The sequence below is a fragment of the Sus scrofa genome, chromosome 8 (genome assembly GCF_000003025.6).
Source record: "Sus scrofa isolate TJ Tabasco breed Duroc chromosome 8, Sscrofa11.1, whole genome shotgun sequence".
Taxonomy (NCBI): domain Eukaryota; kingdom Metazoa; phylum Chordata; class Mammalia; order Artiodactyla; family Suidae; genus Sus; species Sus scrofa.
In genome coordinates this window covers 42,855,319-42,873,539 of record NC_010450.4, presented here as the reverse complement: position 1 = coordinate 42,873,539, position 18,221 = coordinate 42,855,319, and the positions used below count along the sequence as shown (strand labels likewise).

The following is an 18,221-nucleotide window of genomic DNA, read 5'->3' as shown; positions in this document are numbered from 1 at the left end:
TGGTTATTCATATCTAGTATGTATTATTATACAATAATTATGTTTAAGGACTGAAATATCAGCAGTGGTCAATTTATTATAGATTTATAGAAATTTAAGACTTTGGCATTAAAATGCAATTATTCTTCTTTTATGAACTATTCTTGTTTATCTACTGCTTCATACTAAACTAACCCAAAGCTTCATGGCTTAAAATAAGCACCATGTTATAAGCCCATAATTTGGGGGAGAGAAAGTCATGATTTGAATAATGTTGGCAGTTCTTCTGTTGCCCGTGGCATTGATTGAGGTAAGTAATTGATTGAGGTATTCACCTGGGACATGTTCTTGTTGGGAGGATCAGGTTGGTTTTAACTGTATGTCTATCACCTTGGTAGGGAGGGCTGGAAAGCTGACTCAGCTGGGACAGCTAGAACATCTACACATGACCATTCTAGCATGGTGGTCTCAGGGGAACTGTACCCTTTTACATGGCAGTAATGGTCCCCCAAAGAGGGTATTTTAAGAGGCCTAGGGGAACATCCCAGTAGCTCCTGAACATTATCTGCACTCATTTTCTTGGTAAAGCAAATCACAAAGTCTGGCCAGGATTGAAGGGGAAGAGTATTAGACTTTATGTCTCAGTGGGAGGAGTAGCAAAGAATATGTGACCATATGAATCCCACACATTCATTTAAGTATATGAGATTGCACATATTCAGGGAAGTAAAGATAACACAAATGAGTTACTGACTAGTTTTTTCACCACCTGGTATATAAATAGGAAATAATTAAAGGTAATTTTCTCTAATGCCATAGTAAATTCTATCCAGTAATATAAAATGGCAATTTGAATACAACTTAAATTATGTATATACTACTTAATGAACATACTTATTAATTTTTGTCCTTATATCATGAATTTCCTATTAAAGCTAAATATGAAAATTAAGTAGAATTGTGCTTATGAGTGAATATGTCAGTTCTTGACATTTTCTATATTCTTTCTTATACCTTCTCTGATCTTTATAAGACATTGAAACATCATATTCATATAAATGCAGTAAGGTGGAGAGCTAGGATCCAGAGAGCCTGGGAATATCCTTTAAAAAATTCTAAAATAGTGACTTTCATATGGAATTCTCAAATAAAAATGTGAATATTCTTAAGTTTTCCATTTCTTGAAAGTGCTCTCCAAATAATAAAATGTAGCTTGACATATTTGTACCTCCTAAAACTGACTTGGAGTAAGATAGTGTGTATGGTTTCCAATGGTTTCAAAATGGTATCCTGTATATTATATGAGGTTGGTGTCATAAATAACATTTATAGATATGGACACAGTCACAAGACACTTAGATGAGTTGGCAAGTTATAAAGGTAGTAGAGGTCTAAACACCTTCAAGCCCAAGAATTATTTCTATTGTGCTGGAAAAATAATTAAAAAAAATTTTAGACGAGAAGAAAATGAAGGAGAAGAGTTAGGCTAAGAGAAAGAAGATTTTATATAGTCATATTGTCTAAGTATCTTATTTTTTTAGTTTCCCAGTTGATTAATGTTTCCTGTCAATTCCTCCATCTAACATTGTTTAATGTAATTGATGTCACATGAAAATTAAGTTATCAAATACATTGCTAGAATACATGTATAGATTAATGTAAGGCTTAGCTAAAATTCAAATTTGCACAAATAAAAACAGTAACTAATATTAACAGAGAAAAGTCATCATACCCAGCAAAGTAGCATATAAATGCCTGCATATGCCAAGCATTTTGTCTCTATAAAAAAATCTTATTTTTCATTATAACATCCTGCATCAGAAAGGAAAGAGATCCATAATTGCTGTGTACACTTATGCAGTAATTTAAGTGGAAAATAATCGTATTAGGAAGACAGTTAAAATGATTAAATAAAATAAATACACAACAGAGACATATGGAGGGATTAGAAACATATTTTGAACTCAAAGAGATAAGTCTAGATCCTAGCACTTCTACTTACTAGTTGTGTTATCTTTGGAAGATATCTCTCATTTTAGGGGTTCCCTTCATGGCTCAGTGATAACGAATCCGACTAAGAACCATGAGGTTGTGGGTTCGATCCCTGGCCTTGCTCAATGGGTTAAGGATCCGGCGTTGCCGTGAGCTGTGGTATAGGTTGCAGACGTGGCTCGGATCCCGTATTGCTGTGGCTGTGGTGTAGGCTGGAGGCTACAGCTCTGATTAGACCCCTAGCCTGGGAACTTCCATATGCCACAGAAGCGGACCTAGAAAAGGCAAAAAAGACAAAAAAAAAAAAAAAAAAAAAGATATTTCTCATTTTAAAGCCTTGATTTTTTCATCTGGAATTTTAAGCTGCTATTTATTCACAAGTTTTGTGTATAATGTATTTGACACAGTGCTTTATTAAATGCCAATAAACATTGATGTATGATATCATAATGTAAATCATAATTATGGTAGTGTTTTATTTAATTTTTATTTTTATTGAATAATTCAACCATGGTCAAGTTTTTGTGTATCCTTATCAATTTGAAATCCAATCTTTGGTGATCCATTGATTGTTTTAGTAGCATCTGGTCTACTGTGTCATTTAAGGCCAGTGTTTCCTTATTGATTTTTTGTGTATATAATCTGTCCACTGATATAAGTGGAGTATTAAAGGCCCCTACTATTATTGTATTACTGTCAATTTCTCCCTTTATGTCCCTTTATATTAGCTTTATATATTTAGGTGCTCCTATGTTGGGTACCTATATACTCACAATTTTTATATCTTCTTGGATTGATCTTCTGATCATTATATAGTATCCCTCTATGTCTCTTACAACTATCTTTATTTTAAAGTCAGTTTTGGCTGATATTAGTATCACTATCCCAGATTTTTTTAAATTTTCATTTACATGGAATACTTTTTTCCATCCCCTCACTTTCCAGCTGTGTGTCTTTAGATCTGAAGCAAGTCTCTTGTAGGCAACAAACATATAGACCTTGTTTTTGTATCCACTCAGCTATCTATGTCTTTTGATTGTAGCATTTAGTCCATTTAAATTTAAGGTAATTATTTATATGTATGTTCTTATTCTCATTTTGGTAACTGTTTTGGGGTTGTTTTTGTAGGTCTTTTTTTCCCTTTCTTTTTCTTTTGTTTCTTGTGATTTGATGACTATCTTTAGTGTTATGTTTGGGTTCCTTTTTCTTTGTTGTGTGTGTGTCTATTATAGATTTTTGGTTTGTAGTTACTATGAGATATCTACTATATATATATATATATATATATATCTGTTCTAAGTTGCTGATCTCTTAATTTCAAATACATTTTAAAATCTCTAAATATGTACTCTCCTCTCCACACAATTACTGCTTTTGATATCATAATTTATATCTAATCTAATTAATTTATGTACACCTTAACTGCTTATTGTGTTTTTACTACTTTGTCTTTTAACTTCCTTACTAGCTTTGTGCATGGATGTTTTCCTACCTTTACTTGATGTTTGCCTTTACTGATGAGTTTTTTTTTTTTTAATAATTTTCATGTTTCTAGTTGTAGTCTTTTCTTTTTCACCTAATGAAGTCTCTTTAACATTTGTTGCAAAACTGGTTTAATGCTGATGAATTCTCTAAGCTTTTGCTTTCTCTAAAGCTTTTGATCTCCCTGCATCAAATCTGAACAAGAATCTTTCAGAGTAGAGTATTTTTGGTTGTAGGTTTTTCCCTTTCATCACTTTAAATAAACCACTCCCTTCTGGTCTGCAGATTTTCTACTAAAAAATCAGCTTTATATGTGATCCCTCATATTTTATTTATTGATTTCCCTTGCTGCTTTTAATTCTCTCTCTTTATCTCTTTGTCATTGTAATTACCATATGTGTTGGTGCATTCCTCTTTTTGTTAATCATATATGGCACTCAGTGCTTCCTCGACTTGAATGGCTGCTTCCTTTCCCAGGTTAGGGAAGTTTTCAGCTATATGTGCTCAAATATATTATCAGCTCCTTTGTCTTTCTCTTCTGGGGCCCCTATAATGTGAATATTAGTGCATGTGATGTTGTCTCAGAGGCCTTTTAAACTGTCCTTATCTCTTCATTTTTTTCTTTTTTCTGTTCAGCATCAGCGATTTCCACAACTTCTGTTTTCCAGCTCACTAAACATTTCTCAATCATTTAGTCTACAGCTGATTCCTTCTAGTGTGCTTTTCATTTCAATTATAGTATTTTTCATCTCTGTTTAGTTGTTATTTACATTTTCCAACTTATTGTTAAAAACTTCTGACTTCTTGCTTGGTGCATCATTCTCCTCCCAAGTTCTTTAATCATCTTTACAGTCACCACACTAAACCTTCTCTCAGAGAGATTGCCTATCTCTACTTCACTTAGTTCTTCTGGGGTTTATCAACATACCAGTGTGTATGTCCCCAAGGTATAGCTACCATCCCCTCACCTGCCTCTCTGGGAGACTCTTCAAGACCAGCATGTAGGTCTGGCACAGGCTTCTATCAAAGTCCCAGTGCATGTGAGATTTGTGCATGTGCCACTTAAGAGTGAAGTGTCTATTTCCTCTAGTCCTGTGGGACTCTGATAATTAAGCCCTTTGAGCTTCAAAGCCAAATTCTCTAGGAGCTTATCTTCCCAGTGCAAGACTCCCATGCTGGAGAGCCTGACATTGAGCTCAGAACTCTCATTCCTGTGGGAGAACATCTGCAATATCATTATTCTCCAGTTTGAGTGTTGCCCACCTGGGGGCATGGGACTTGACCAAGTCTACCCCTCTTACTGTTCTCATTGCGATTCTTTGTTTTATGTCTTTACTTGTAGAATATCTTTTTTGGTAGGTCCTAGTTTTTTTAGTGGTGATTATTGTGCAAATAGTTATAATTTTGGTGTGCTCATGAAAGGAGGTGAACTAAGGGTCTTTCTCCTTCATAATCTTAGTTAATTTCCCTGAAATTCAATCCTAACAAATTTAGCTAGTGATTACTTTTTAGAAAACTCTTTCTTTAAAGGGCCAGATATTAAATATTATAGACTTTGTAGACTAAATAGTCTGTGATGCAACAACCTACCATTTTAGTGTGAAAGCAGCCATAGACAATACACAAATGAATTGAAATGGTTGTGTAACAGTAAAAGTTTAATTACTAAAAACAGGCTTCAGGCCAGATTTCCCCTGTGGGACTTTGTTCACCTGAGCAAAGAAAGTCAAGGGTAAGAGTTTGAAGCCACGTAGTCATAAGTATATGTCCACATTTCCACTGACAATCACAGAGTGAAAGCATTTGGCCTTACTCTCTGTGATAGGCAGAATAACATTCTCCACCCTGCAAAGATGACCAAGTCTTAATCCCTAGAATCTGGACATATTATCTTACATGACAAATAGAGTGGCGACTAAATTAAGGGTCTTAAAACAGAACGATTATCCTGGTATATCTGGGTGGGCTTGAAGTAATTATAAGGATCCTTACAAGAGGGAGGCAGGGGCTCAGAAAGAAGGTCCTATACTATTGGTTTTGAATATAGAGGAAAGGGACATGAACCAAGGAATGAGAGCAGCCTTTGGAAGCAGGAAGAATGCAAATAAACATATTCACACCTAGGACTTCTGGAAGTAACACAGTGTTACCTTGCCCATTTTAGACCACTGACTTATAAATAAATTGAAGCTCTAGGACAATAAATGTGTATTGTATTGAGCCACTAGTGTGTGGTAATTTGCTTGAGCAGCAGTAGGAAACTAATATGTTTGCCTTGTTTTTAGTGTGTCCATGTGTGTTTAATCCCGAGATGCCAACTACATGATAATAACTATAAAGTAAAAGAAACCTTGGTCAAAAGATACTTCAAAAGTCTTCCTGCTAGAAAAGGGATAACATTCTGAACAAATAAGGAGAAGGACCTCTCATTCCTGGCCTTGTCCTGTCTTGGTTCTGAGAGACTTAACTGATAATTAAATTCATGGTCCAGAATGTGTGATAGAATAAAATAATAAACTGTGCACCTCACTTTAGCTTTGGAAACTTTAAAAACTGTTTTTAAAGATTTTCCATTTTCTGTGAGTTCCCGTTTTAGCATAGCATTAGTGAATACAACTAGTATTCATGAGTATTCAGATTCTATCCCTGGCCGTGTTCAGTGGGTTAAGGATCTGGCATTGCCATGAGTGGTGTGGGTTGCAAACGTGGCTCACACCCTGCATTGCTGTGGCTGTGGCATAGGCTGGCAGCTGCAGCCCTGATTAGACCCTTAGCCTGGGAACTTCCATATGCCATGGAAGTTCTAAAAAGCCAAAAAAGAAGAAAAACCAAAAACTAAAAACAAAAACAAACAGATTTTCCATTTTCCCTTGGATTCTTCTAATACCTTTCTGTGGCCTAGAAATAATTTTTATTAAAGCAAAGTCACTATAAATGGAAGTGTCTCTCTGTGGATGTCTCTATGATATTACAGGGAAAATTTATAAGATCTCGGTATGTGAATTTGTAACATTTTGCTTGTATGTGGTGGAGCTTTTGCCTTACGCTGATTTCTGGAAAAGGACCAAAAAGACTACCAATCATTAGCTGACCTAGCAAACTACTACTAATTTCAAGAGGAAAAGTAATTAACACTTTAATGAATGAGTGTCATTTGCATTACTCGAGAAAGTGTTAGCTACAAAACCTTTGCCTAATGTCACTCTTATAGAGTCATTCTGATTCCACTAGTAATTTGATAAGAAGCTGGAGCCAGCTGGCTCCACGCCAGTTGTCAGCAGGCTCTCCAGACCACTAGCTCAGTGCCACCTTGTGTGGTGTTTCTCTATTCCATAAAACAGATGTCATGATTTATTCCAGACATCCTGCATTTCATTAGAGAGTGAAGTTATCTCATTCACTTAGTTTTCAGCGGACCAATTAACTGAACATGTGTGGTCTGTAAATTATAATCCCATTTTTAACTTTTACTTAAAGTATACACTTTAGAATGCCTTTATGCCCATCGTTCTTAAAATGTTTCTCTTTTATGCAGTAGATTTGTCTGCTTTCTATATTTATAGATGAATGATGCTAATGATCATTCAACATGCAGTGGTTTTCAGATATTGTTATTTTTCTCTTTAAACACTATTTGTCTGATTATTCAGAACTGTGATTTCATATTTAATTAAAAAAAAAAAAACCTGGGTGCATTTAGGCCAATTTGCTCTTACTGGTTTCTTAACTGTTACAAACTGATATTGACTGTTTATGTGTACACAAAGATAATAGAAGCTGACTGAGCAGCAGCTCATGAGAGGCAGAAAAAAGAATTTTTGATTTACCATGTCTACTGTGTTTCCATCCATTGATATTGGCCATAAACAAGGTTTAGGTAGGTAGGTAGATGGATGGACAGATTTATCCAGACATCCAGCCAACATCCATTCAGGGTCTTCTATATTCCATACACTGTGTATCTACTCTGCTTCACTCTCTCCCACTAGATTATGAAATTAATAAGTGATAGGAGTTCCTGTTGTGGTTCAGTAGAAACGAATCCAGCTAGTGTCCATGAGGATGTGGTTTTGATCCCTGGTCTTGGTCAGTAAGTAAGGCCTACTGAGGATCCAGTGTTGCTGTGAGCTGTGGGGTAGGTTACAGATGAAGCTTGAATTTAGAGTTGCTGAGGCTGTAGTGTAGGCTGGCAGCTGTAGCTCTGATTCGACTCCTAGCCTTGGAAACTCCATATGCTGCAGGTGCAGCCCTAAAAAGTAAAAAAAAAGTAATAGTGACAAACCCTTTAGTGATGGTGTAGATTGAATGTTGTGCTTCAGATGAAATAAACTCTGGTGAAGTCTCCTTGCTCACTATATTTTTCTGCATTGTATTTGTTTCCAGTAATATCTTTGCGCTGTATTAAATTTTTTTTTTGCAGTATCCAGTGACTTTGGTTGAAGGAAGTGAATATTCCTTTTTATCCATAATAATTATAACAAACAGTGACTCACTAACGCTTATTGGTTATAATTTTTTAATTTCTACTTATAAGTGGGGCACAATGGAATGAGACATGAGTGGTCAGCCTGCTTCTTTTTTTAGTCTCTTTGCTCCTTTCTTTTACTCCCTAATTAATATAAATTGCTTCCTTCATTTCTTCCCTTGCTCCTCCAAAGTCAGAAGTGAGAGCAGATGGTAGTGTGGCCAGAAGTAAGGGATAATGATGAGGCTTAGCCACTTTTTCAAAAATACAAAAATATGTCTTAAATTGCGAATTATGATCACTTCACAAAACTGCATTAAAGAAAACCCATATATAAATGTTTATGTGTAAATATTTTATCCTACAGGGATTGTAGCAAATGTAACTCATTTTCAAACATACTATTTATTTCCTTAGGTTTCACTCTTTTATTTTTCTTTAGCTTTGCTCCATGGACTTAAGTAGGAGTAATGGTTAATTTCTTAAATGTATGATGGTTTTTAAGGAAAGGAAAAAGCTTTAATTGTCAATGGCAAATAATCTATAATACCTGGAATTATAAAATTTGTTCAATGGTTATTTTCAGTCTATCGCAATTAAACCTTCCACTGTTATATTAAACTTTCTATTATATTATATATTTAATATTTTTATTTTATGAATTTGCTAGCACCTACACATAAAAACACACTAATATGTTTTGTAAGACTCTAAATATTACAATAAGTGTACCATCTCTCTGAAAAATTAGTTAAAAATAATCTAGCCTAAAGTCATATTAGTATTATCTAATAATTTAGGTTGTAAGATATGAATAAAGAAATATATAATGAAAAAAATCTTTGTTTTAGGTATTCTGTTAGGATTCACTGCATTTAGTTTTTGCAAAAATAACTGCTTTTTAAATTACTTTATGGGGTTTTCTATTTAGTTTAAGTGCTCAAAGTTATCATGATGTTCAATAGAACATCATACTCAAAATAGGACCTATTTTGAGTGATATGTGTTTTTGTGTTTTTTGTTTTCTTCCTTTTTTCTTTTTTTTTTTTTTTAACAGGCCTTTAGTGAGTTTGAGATTGAGCAGCATCAAGAATGTGCTTATGATCACTTGGAAGTATTTGATGGAGAAACAGAAAAATCACCCATTCTTGGACGACTGTGTGGGAACAAGATACCAGAGCCCATTGTGGCTACTGGAAATAAGATGTTTGTTCGGTTTGTTTCTGATGCATCTGTTCAAAGAAAAGGCTTTCAAGCCACACATTCTACAGGTCAGTAAATTAGGGGATCCTTCTCTTTGCTAGGATCCACGTTTCTCTTCTAGTGAGTGCAGGGCATCCTGTAACAGAATGACAAGTGAATCAGAAGGAATCTCACTGATGCACCATGTGAAGTATTTGAGAATGACAGAGCATCCTGCCAAATCTCTTTGTAGCTGACTAATGTTTAGAAAGAAATGCAGTAGTTTGATCTGGTTCATGTTCAATGTGGTATGACCAAGCAATATCTCTAAACATTTATATAATGTATTCCATATTAACTTTAAGTTTGATTTTTATGTTGTGTGACAGTGTCCTGTAGCTTGGTATTCAAAATTTTGTTTCTGCTAATATCCTACCTGATTAGCTAATTTTTGCATTAATATATTTTTGTAAATCAAATTTGGGATTTAACTCTGTTTTACATAGCCTCATTTCTTCCTCTTTTATTTGGTATGCAACACAATCTTTTCTCTAATCCTAATCCCTAATTTGACTCATAGATTTCAGCTGTAATGGATGTCTTTAAGAAATAAAATATAACTTGGAAAAAATATGGATTTTTTTAGGCAAAAATGCAAAATAATTTTTTATTATTTGGAACCAATTTAATAATATAGTCCATAAATGTCCAGCAAATGTCCTTTTTTTGATTCAGTTGAAAAAAAAAAAAAAATCAGTTAACTATTTACTGAAATTATCTAGCTTATAGTGACACCTAGTGGCAAACTCAATGCATGCACTATTGAGACTCAGAAATCTGTCTTGCTATAAAAGTCTGCAAATTCATTCATGAGATTTTAGTGCAATAATTTTTGTCATAGTTTCTTGATTGTTGTTTTTTCTTTTACTTTCATTTTGTTTTAGAAATGTCATTTTCAGATTCGCAAAGGCTTTACAAAATCTCTTCCCATTTTGTTCAAATACTGCATTTCCCTCTTGATTTCTGTTCTGAGCCAGGGCTGAGAGAATTGCCCTCCCAAGATCCTGGTCACTCAGTTGCTGATTTGTTTCTGTCAAACAGGCACAAGAAGTCAGTGCTTCTCTGTACTTCACAGTCTACCCTTCCTGGGCTGTGGAATAAAAGAAATACAAGTGCTGACAGTTGAAAACAAAATAAATCATTCAATTATATCAAATACTGAGAATCAGAATTTTTTAATATATGTAAATGAGATTAAACTGGTTTATACATTTATGTATTGAATTCAGAAATATTTTTACAAACTATTTTGCTGGCCTTCAAAAATATAATCCTTCATTTATTTATTTTTGGCTGCCCCAAGGAATATGGAGTTCCCAGGCCAAGGATCAGATCCAAGCCACAACTGCAAACTACACCACAGCTACAGCAATGCCAAATCCTTAATGCACTGTGCCTGGCCAGGGATCGAACCTGTGTCCTAGTGTAGTAGAGACACTTCTGGCGCATTGTGACACAGCAGGAACTCCGACTCTTCCTTTTTAACAGATTAATTAAATTGTTTTAATTGCTTTAAATTGTTTTTCAGTTTTTTCTGGCTTTTCTTTATATTCCTGAATGGATCCCTGGAAGTATAGATAGTGATATTTAGGATGTTCTCACTAGAAAATAATAGCAGTACATTATACTGTACAATTATATAGCTTTTCCTACATGCCAGGTATCTTTCAAGAATTTTACATGTATTATATTCTCTTCATCTATACCCTATGATGTGAGTACTATGTATGATCCCCATTTGGGGAATGAAGTGGGGAACAAAGTCCCACAGCTGATGAAGAACAGGTTAGTATTGATACCCAGGCCATGTGGCTATGTATGGTGTTCTGTCACAGGGAGAGGACAATTCTTGGAATTACTGGGATAAGAGAAGCACCATGGTGGGAAAGAAAGGATACTTGGCTTCCAGTCTGTGGGACCCAAGAGACGATTTTTCAAGACTGATTAGATTCCCAGCTCTCCAGAAGGGTTCTAAGCGCATGTGTTCCTTCACATGTTTACGTTCGTAATAGCGGCACCTATATCAACAGATGACGCAGGATTCCCCACTTACCATCTGGAAGACAGAGGGACATTTACCTGTAACATGATGGGGAAGCCATTCCCATGATTGAAACCCTACTTAGAAGTTCTCTCATATATTAGTCACACAAAGGTCTCTGAATGTCTGTGACAGTTTGGGTTGAGCCTATGCCTGTTCAGACACAGCTGAACAGTGTTCCATCCTGGGGATTGAGAAATATTTTGTTTGTTTATTTTTGTTTTGTCTTTTTAGGGCTGCACCTGTGGCATATGAAGGTTCCCAGGCTAAGGGTCGAATCAGAGCTACAGCTGCCGGTGTACACCACAGCCACAGCAATGCCAGATCCAAGCTGCGTGTGCAACCTACACCACAGCTCACAGCAATACTGGGATCCTTAATCCATGGAGCAAGGCCAAGGATCAAATCTGTGTCCTCAAGGATCCTAGTCAGATTCGTTTCTGCTGAGCCATGACGGGAACTCTGAGAAATATTTTGTTATTTATAATCATGAAATCACGATGTAAGTAAACCATTTTCAGATTTTTTAAAATCTGAAAAATCCAAGTAGGAACGTTAGCTGTCCTCATCCACCCTCATAGGGTTTTGCCAAGCCTCTTCTATCACAGGTGACCACATCAGGGCTACAGTTGTGTTTTGATAACTATTTGCTTAACTGCCCATATCTTTCCACACTGAATTTTTATTTTTGTTCCTTCCCCACTCATCCCAGTTTTCTTGGGACTTTCCTGATTTTAGTACTGAAATTACTACTTCCCAAGAACCTTAGTCATTGGCAAATAAGGGCCGAAAGAAACTACTTTTTCCTGACACTTTTCGTATCACTTTCTATTTTCTCCTTACCCACAGCCATATGTTTGCATATGGACTTGATTGGAGGGGACATTGCAGACTTTCTCTATTTTTATTTAATCCCTAATCAATATAAAGTAAAGGAGTTCCCATTGTGGCTCAACAGGTTAAGAACCTGACATAGTGTTTGATCCCTGGCCTTTCTCAGTAGGTGAAGGATTTGATGTTACTGTAGCTGTGGTATAGGCCAGCAGCTGAAGCTAGCATTCAACCCTCAGCCTGAGAAACTCAATATGCCACAGGTGTGGCCTTAAGAAAAAAATATAATAATAAAAAATAAAATAAGATTGGGGAGTTCAGACTACAGAGAGTTCCTGAGAAAAGTTTGAAAACCTTTATTCTCTAAATTATACTAACTGCAAATTTTTATGCGGTCTTATTTATTTCTTTGGTGTATTTACTTCTACTGATAAAAGTAGTAACTAATAAAGCATATGTTTATTAATAGCTCTTTAAAAAGAAGCTGTAAAAAGAGCACTTAAAATTTGTGGGGTGTTCTCTAGTGGCACAGTGGGTTAATAAGGATCTGTCATTGTCGCTGTAGCTGCTTGGGTCACTACTGTGGCGCAGGTGCCATCCCTTGCCTGGGAACTTCCACAAGCGTCAGGTGCAGCCAAAAATAAATAAATAAATACGAAATTTTTTGTTATTAAAAACACAAACTATAACTAAGTTCTGGAACTACAAAAGTAACTACAATTAATGGTTTGTTTATGTTTTCCCCAACAGATTTAGATAATTATTTCTACCTAAGTTAAGCAATACTGGTCTGTATATTCTATGTGAAGAGTTCTATATGACACACAGACACATACAGGATTTTGTTGATGTCTAAGTTATTTCTTATTTCTTTGGAACCCAGGTTCTTAAATTACTAAGATTACACTTGATTTAAGACACTGACCTTTTTTTTTCCGTGAAAACAGTTGTTTTAGACTGAAAACAATATGAAATGTATAATAAAAATACTTGTTGCAAGTTTCTCTATGGCAGGCACTGTTTTATTTCCATGTATTAATTAAATTCTCAAAACCCACTAGGATGGGTACTATTATTATCAATTGCATTTTACTCTTGACCACATTACCCTACAGATCAGAGGAGTGAGGTTACTTAGCCAAAGTCACTATAGGTAACTTTGTATGTATCGGAGCTGAGATTCCATCCCAGCAGCCTCTCTAGGACCTATTGCAGAACCCATTTCACCATCTTAATCTTCAAATATGGGAAATATGACTTATGGTGGAAAAGAATACGGAAGACAGAGAGAGGTTAGACTATATTGAAAGTGAAGTTGGAATTGTTAAAGCTCATTGAGCTCACTTATTATTTTTCTTTCCTGGGCAGAATGTGGTGGCAGACTGAAAGCAGAATCAAAACCAGGAGATCTGTATTCTCATGCTCAGTTTGGTGACAACAACTACCCAGGACAAGTTGACTGTGAATGGGTGTTAGTGTCAGAACGGGGCTCTCGACTCGAGTTATCCTTCCAGATTTTTGAAGTGGAAGAAGAAGCTGACTGTGGCTATGACTATGTTGAGCTCTTTGACGGTCTCAATTCAACAGCAGTGGGGCTTGGTCGATTCTGTGGATCAGGGGTAAATACAGTACCAACAGGATACCATAGATCTGATAAAAATGTCAGTCAATTGGTTATTGATGTGTGTATTGTATACAATCAACAATGCTTTTTACAAAAAAATAGCACTTCATATTATTAATGATTTGAAAATTATGGCACACCTCATCTTCCCTCATTTTTTCCCTATCTAGTGAATTTGCTTGATAATATCGAATAAGACAAATGAATTTAGTAGCTATAATTTCTTGTTACTATGCACATCCTAATTTTTAAAATTCTTATTTTTATTGCGCAATAACTATTTAAATATTTTATCTACAAACAATACGCTTAAACACACACCTTTGATAATTTCGCAAGCTTCCTAAATTAAAAGATACAAGAAAAACAATATGCACACTATTTAAATTGGCACTCCCATCAACAATATATTTGATAAGTGGTAGGGTCCACCATCAGTGTGGAGGTTTAGCCAATATTGTTGAATGCTGTTCCACTGCTGTGTATCACAAGTCAGAGAGTATCCCTGTGAGAAATAGGAAAAAACCTTAAGGCTTTCTCAGTGCTTTTTTTCCTCCAGGATCTCATTCATGCTGACTATACTTCTGAGTACATATTTTGTCCTGAATATATTAGTCCCATTTTTGAAATGTCTACCAGTACCTATTGCCTAAATAACACTGAGCTTAAATAATATTGAAGCAAATAAAAATTGAAATGAAACAAATATGCTCCTTGGTAATTAGATTATTAAAACAAGGAATGGATGATTTGGATTCTGGAAGTGGCTCTGCCTCAGAGCAGCTTCAAAAACAGATTTAATGCCCCCCTTTCCTTTCAACCTCATTTGATTTACTTGTAAAAGCCAAGGAAATTGGTTTAAAATTTTGGGAAAAAAACACCAAGTTCCAGAGCTTGGAAACAGTGTATTCAAAGCTCAGGTCCATCCCTGATCAGCCTTGTGATCTTGAGCATGTCATCTCTTCTCTGAAACTCAAGTTTTTTCGTCTGTAAAATAAAGTCACTGTTATCCACTTTTCAAAGTTGTTGGGAGGATGAAATTATATACCAAAAAATTTCCAAACATGAATTGCATTGAAGAAAAATTCATTATTGTTTGTTTATTTGCTTTGTTTGTTTTTGTCTTCAGCCACCAGAAGAGATCAATTCAATTGGTGATACTGTTTTAATTCATTTTCACACTGATGACACAATCAGCAAGAAAGGATTTCATATAAGATACAAAAGCATCAGCTATCCAGATACTACGCATACCAAAAAATAACACCAAAATCTCCATCAGAACATAAAGAGATGTGCATAATGGAGAGAAGATGTATTTCTTTTTTAAATGAAGATTTTAGCACAAATGTTTTATATAATGAATTTGAACAGAAGAAAACTACAAGACCAGAATTATCTTTGTATCAAAAGAGAAGTTTCCTGCTAACCGTGATCAGCATTGCCAGGATATCTGAACTCTGTTCTTGATGGTATAAATATAAATAAAGCTTGTGAAAGCATCTCATGCTTCAGTGAAGACCACAATCTTTTCTTCACAGCTCAACACAGATGCTTCACAATTCAGACAGTTCCGCTCAGGGTCTGTGACCCTGCAGAGTGTTCTTTTTGACAATTTTTCAGTATATGGAAGAAATAAAATTATCTTGCAGGTGAAAAACTGGAAAACCCTCTCCCCATACCTTAGGATAATTGCTTTGACTTTGTATCTTGAAGACAATGTAAACCAGATCCATTTAAGGTCTTGTGAAATGGGAGTCTTTTGAGAGTTGTTTATACTTTAAATGTGGGTGTGTCCAATGTTTGTAAACTGGAATATTTCAGCTTCATTGTTTTTACTTGCAGGCTAAATTAACCTCTTTGAAATGTAAAGGATCTTGAGACCACTTCGTTTTACTGAGATTTCAACCAGTTTGAAATGTCAATAGTGTCTATTGCAGTTCACTCTAGACATCATTTATTTAAGTGCTGGAAAATGCACAGTTAATTGGTAAACTCAGTTCTTTCAGTGAAAGTGCTGCCTTTTCACACCAAATCCAGGAAGCCACGTAATATCTTATGAACTTGATGAAAAAACTCCCAACCGGTGTGAACAGGATTCTTCTAAGTGACTGCCTGGATGGTTCATACTCAAGTTCCACTGCTGCTATTGTTTCTTTTATTGTTGATCTTTTATCATTGTTATTATTGATATTTTCATGGTAAATGTCGTATTCTCTAAAAAATGAAATGAAATGAATTGGCAATAGGCCTTGTAAGAACTGAAAGATCTCTTTCTTTCTCTTCCTAGGAATCAGTTTTTTAAATATGCAGTATTGGGAGTTCGCATTGTGGCACAGCGGAAACCAATCTGACCAGTAACCATGAGGTTGCAGGTTCGATCCCTGACCTTGCTCAGTGGTTAAAGATCCAGAAGTGCCATGAGCTGTGGTGTAGTTTGCAGATGAGGCTCAGATCCTGCATTGCTTTGGCTGTGGTGTAGGCCAGCAGCTGTAGTTCCGATTTGACCCCTAGCCTGGGAACCTCCATATGCCATGGGTGTGGCCCTAAAAAGCAATGTTGAAAAAAAAAAAAGGGATTTGTTTTTGAAAAACTTTCTATGGTGCTATTCCATAAACATTTCTTTTTTTTAAACAAAGTTTTTGACCTTTGAGCCAACCTGTAGGCTATGAACATCTCTGGCTGGTAGCACTTGAAGACTTAAGACTTGTTACATGTATCAAGAGTATATCATTGCAAGGGCAGCACTTGTCCTGTTGAACAACTGCTTATAATGCCTTAGAATTCTTTCACATGATCAAACAGATCCTCCTAAGAGACATACCTTTTGAAAAGCTGAACATAATAGTGTGTGGTAATTAGCATCTCTATGAGGAAAATTCATTTCCGTTTCTGTGGCTGAGAGCATTGGATATAAATATGGTGACCTGCTTTTATTGTAGAAAATGAATTTTCCGCTTTAAAGCCAGCTGCTGTGTTTTTTTTTTATATAATATATATTAATGTATATATATGTGAGATTGAGTGAGTGAAGCTATAAGAAGGTGAAAAGCTGTGGGTGGTTAAAAAATTTAAATTTATGTGCCAAGTTCTACTAGAATCCTGTTTGAAGTAGCACCTTCCTTAGGATGTTTCATGGACAAATAATGGGAACTTTTAATTATTATCAACCCCATTTTAAAAAAGGCGCATTCATTTAGAGAAACTCTATTTTGATATTTTTTGATGCTGATGTTGGTATAGATTGCTATATGAAGTAGGTTTGGTTCTGTTACCTGTCCATGAACATTCAACATTTAATAAAATTGAGAATTTTTCTTTATTTTACAAAATTAAACTATACACACAGATTTAGCTTGTTTTCTTGTCATCCGTCACCTTGAAAAATCTTTTCTTGCTTATGTAAATACATTTTTAAAACCAATCTTTTGATCTTATTGAATCTTACTTTGGGAATGCATAACTGATGCTTGCAATATAATGAGATTTTTAGTGGAGCTGATTTATTCTGGTAACTTCTCCTATATCTTTTTCACTAATCTTCAATTAGCCAAAATACTGGGAATGAGAGGAATAAAAACCATTAACACCTAAGGCACTTCACTGTGCCCAGTCCAGTATACTAGTTTTAAACTTTTATACCACCCTTGAAAAACCGTGGTAATGGTCTCATTTTGTAATTTATGAACTGAGGCTCAAAGAAGGTATATAAATTTCCCAGGGTTATAGTGTTTAAACCCAGATTATCTGATACAAAAATCTGCTTGTTCTACAAAATGTAATAGAATCAATATTGATTTTTTTATGTAGGTATATTTTTATGATGAAACTTCACTTAAAGTCAGTTTTAGAGGTGAATTAGAGTAAAACTTTCAGGATAGACATTGTTCCTTTCAGTACTAGCATGACAATTCAAATACCAACTGTAGATACTTTAAGAACCATAATGCTATAAACTAAAAAAAAAAAAAAAAAAAAGCCTACTCTGAATTTTGGAGTTAGTAACTGTGAGCCTCTTATTAACATAAATATATTAAATTATTTTATCTGGTATGGTAGGAGAGATTCTCCTTTTAGAAATATTGTGGATGTTTGGGTTGATATTTTTGACACAATTGAGAAGTGTTTAGAAGGCATACCAGAGAGGTGTTATCAGAACTTAGGTCTTCAGTGGGTATATTAATTTTTATTGTACCTTATGTCAGATATCAGCTCACTGCATATTACTTTTATATTAATTCCACTTTGGCTTGTGTGTGTTGTTAAATTCAAATACAGGTAGTTTCACTGTTATTTTGTTAATAATTGTTTGTTACTGTTCTAGACATTTTATTAGTTTTGTAAATTTATTTTCAATCCCGACATCAACTCCTCCATTAGTCTTGGTTGTGTTCTCTGTTTGCCAAAGTCCTAACTCCTATACATTCTTCACTGACTCAACACATACCAAAAAAAAAACCCTGCTCCCATTTAATATGATTTTATTAAATTATTTTTAAAGGCAAATTTGAATATTAATCTACTTTATTTAGGAGACCATGACTTAACACAACTGCACAAAACAA

The 18,221-nt window shown here is 35.0% G+C and overlaps 1 protein-coding gene across 3 annotated transcripts in view; it reads left to right on the top strand.

The window, feature by feature from the left end:
* The window catches only part of TLL1 (tolloid like 1), a 238,333-nt gene extending 220,676 nt beyond the window's left edge, over window positions 1–17,657 (top strand). For 2 of the 3 annotated variants that reach the window (XM_021101281.1, XM_021101283.1), the window contains 3 exons: window positions 8,976–9,189; window positions 13,401–13,651; window positions 14,786–17,657. In XM_021101281.1, the coding sequence (XP_020956940.1) occupies window positions 8,976–9,189; window positions 13,401–13,651; window positions 14,786–14,920 (600 nt within the window). In that variant the 3' untranslated portion in view covers window positions 14,921–17,657. Of the gene's footprint in view, window positions 1–8,975; window positions 9,190–13,400; window positions 13,652–14,785 lie in introns of those variants that run through there. The other variant, XM_021101282.1, reaches the window with a different exon arrangement.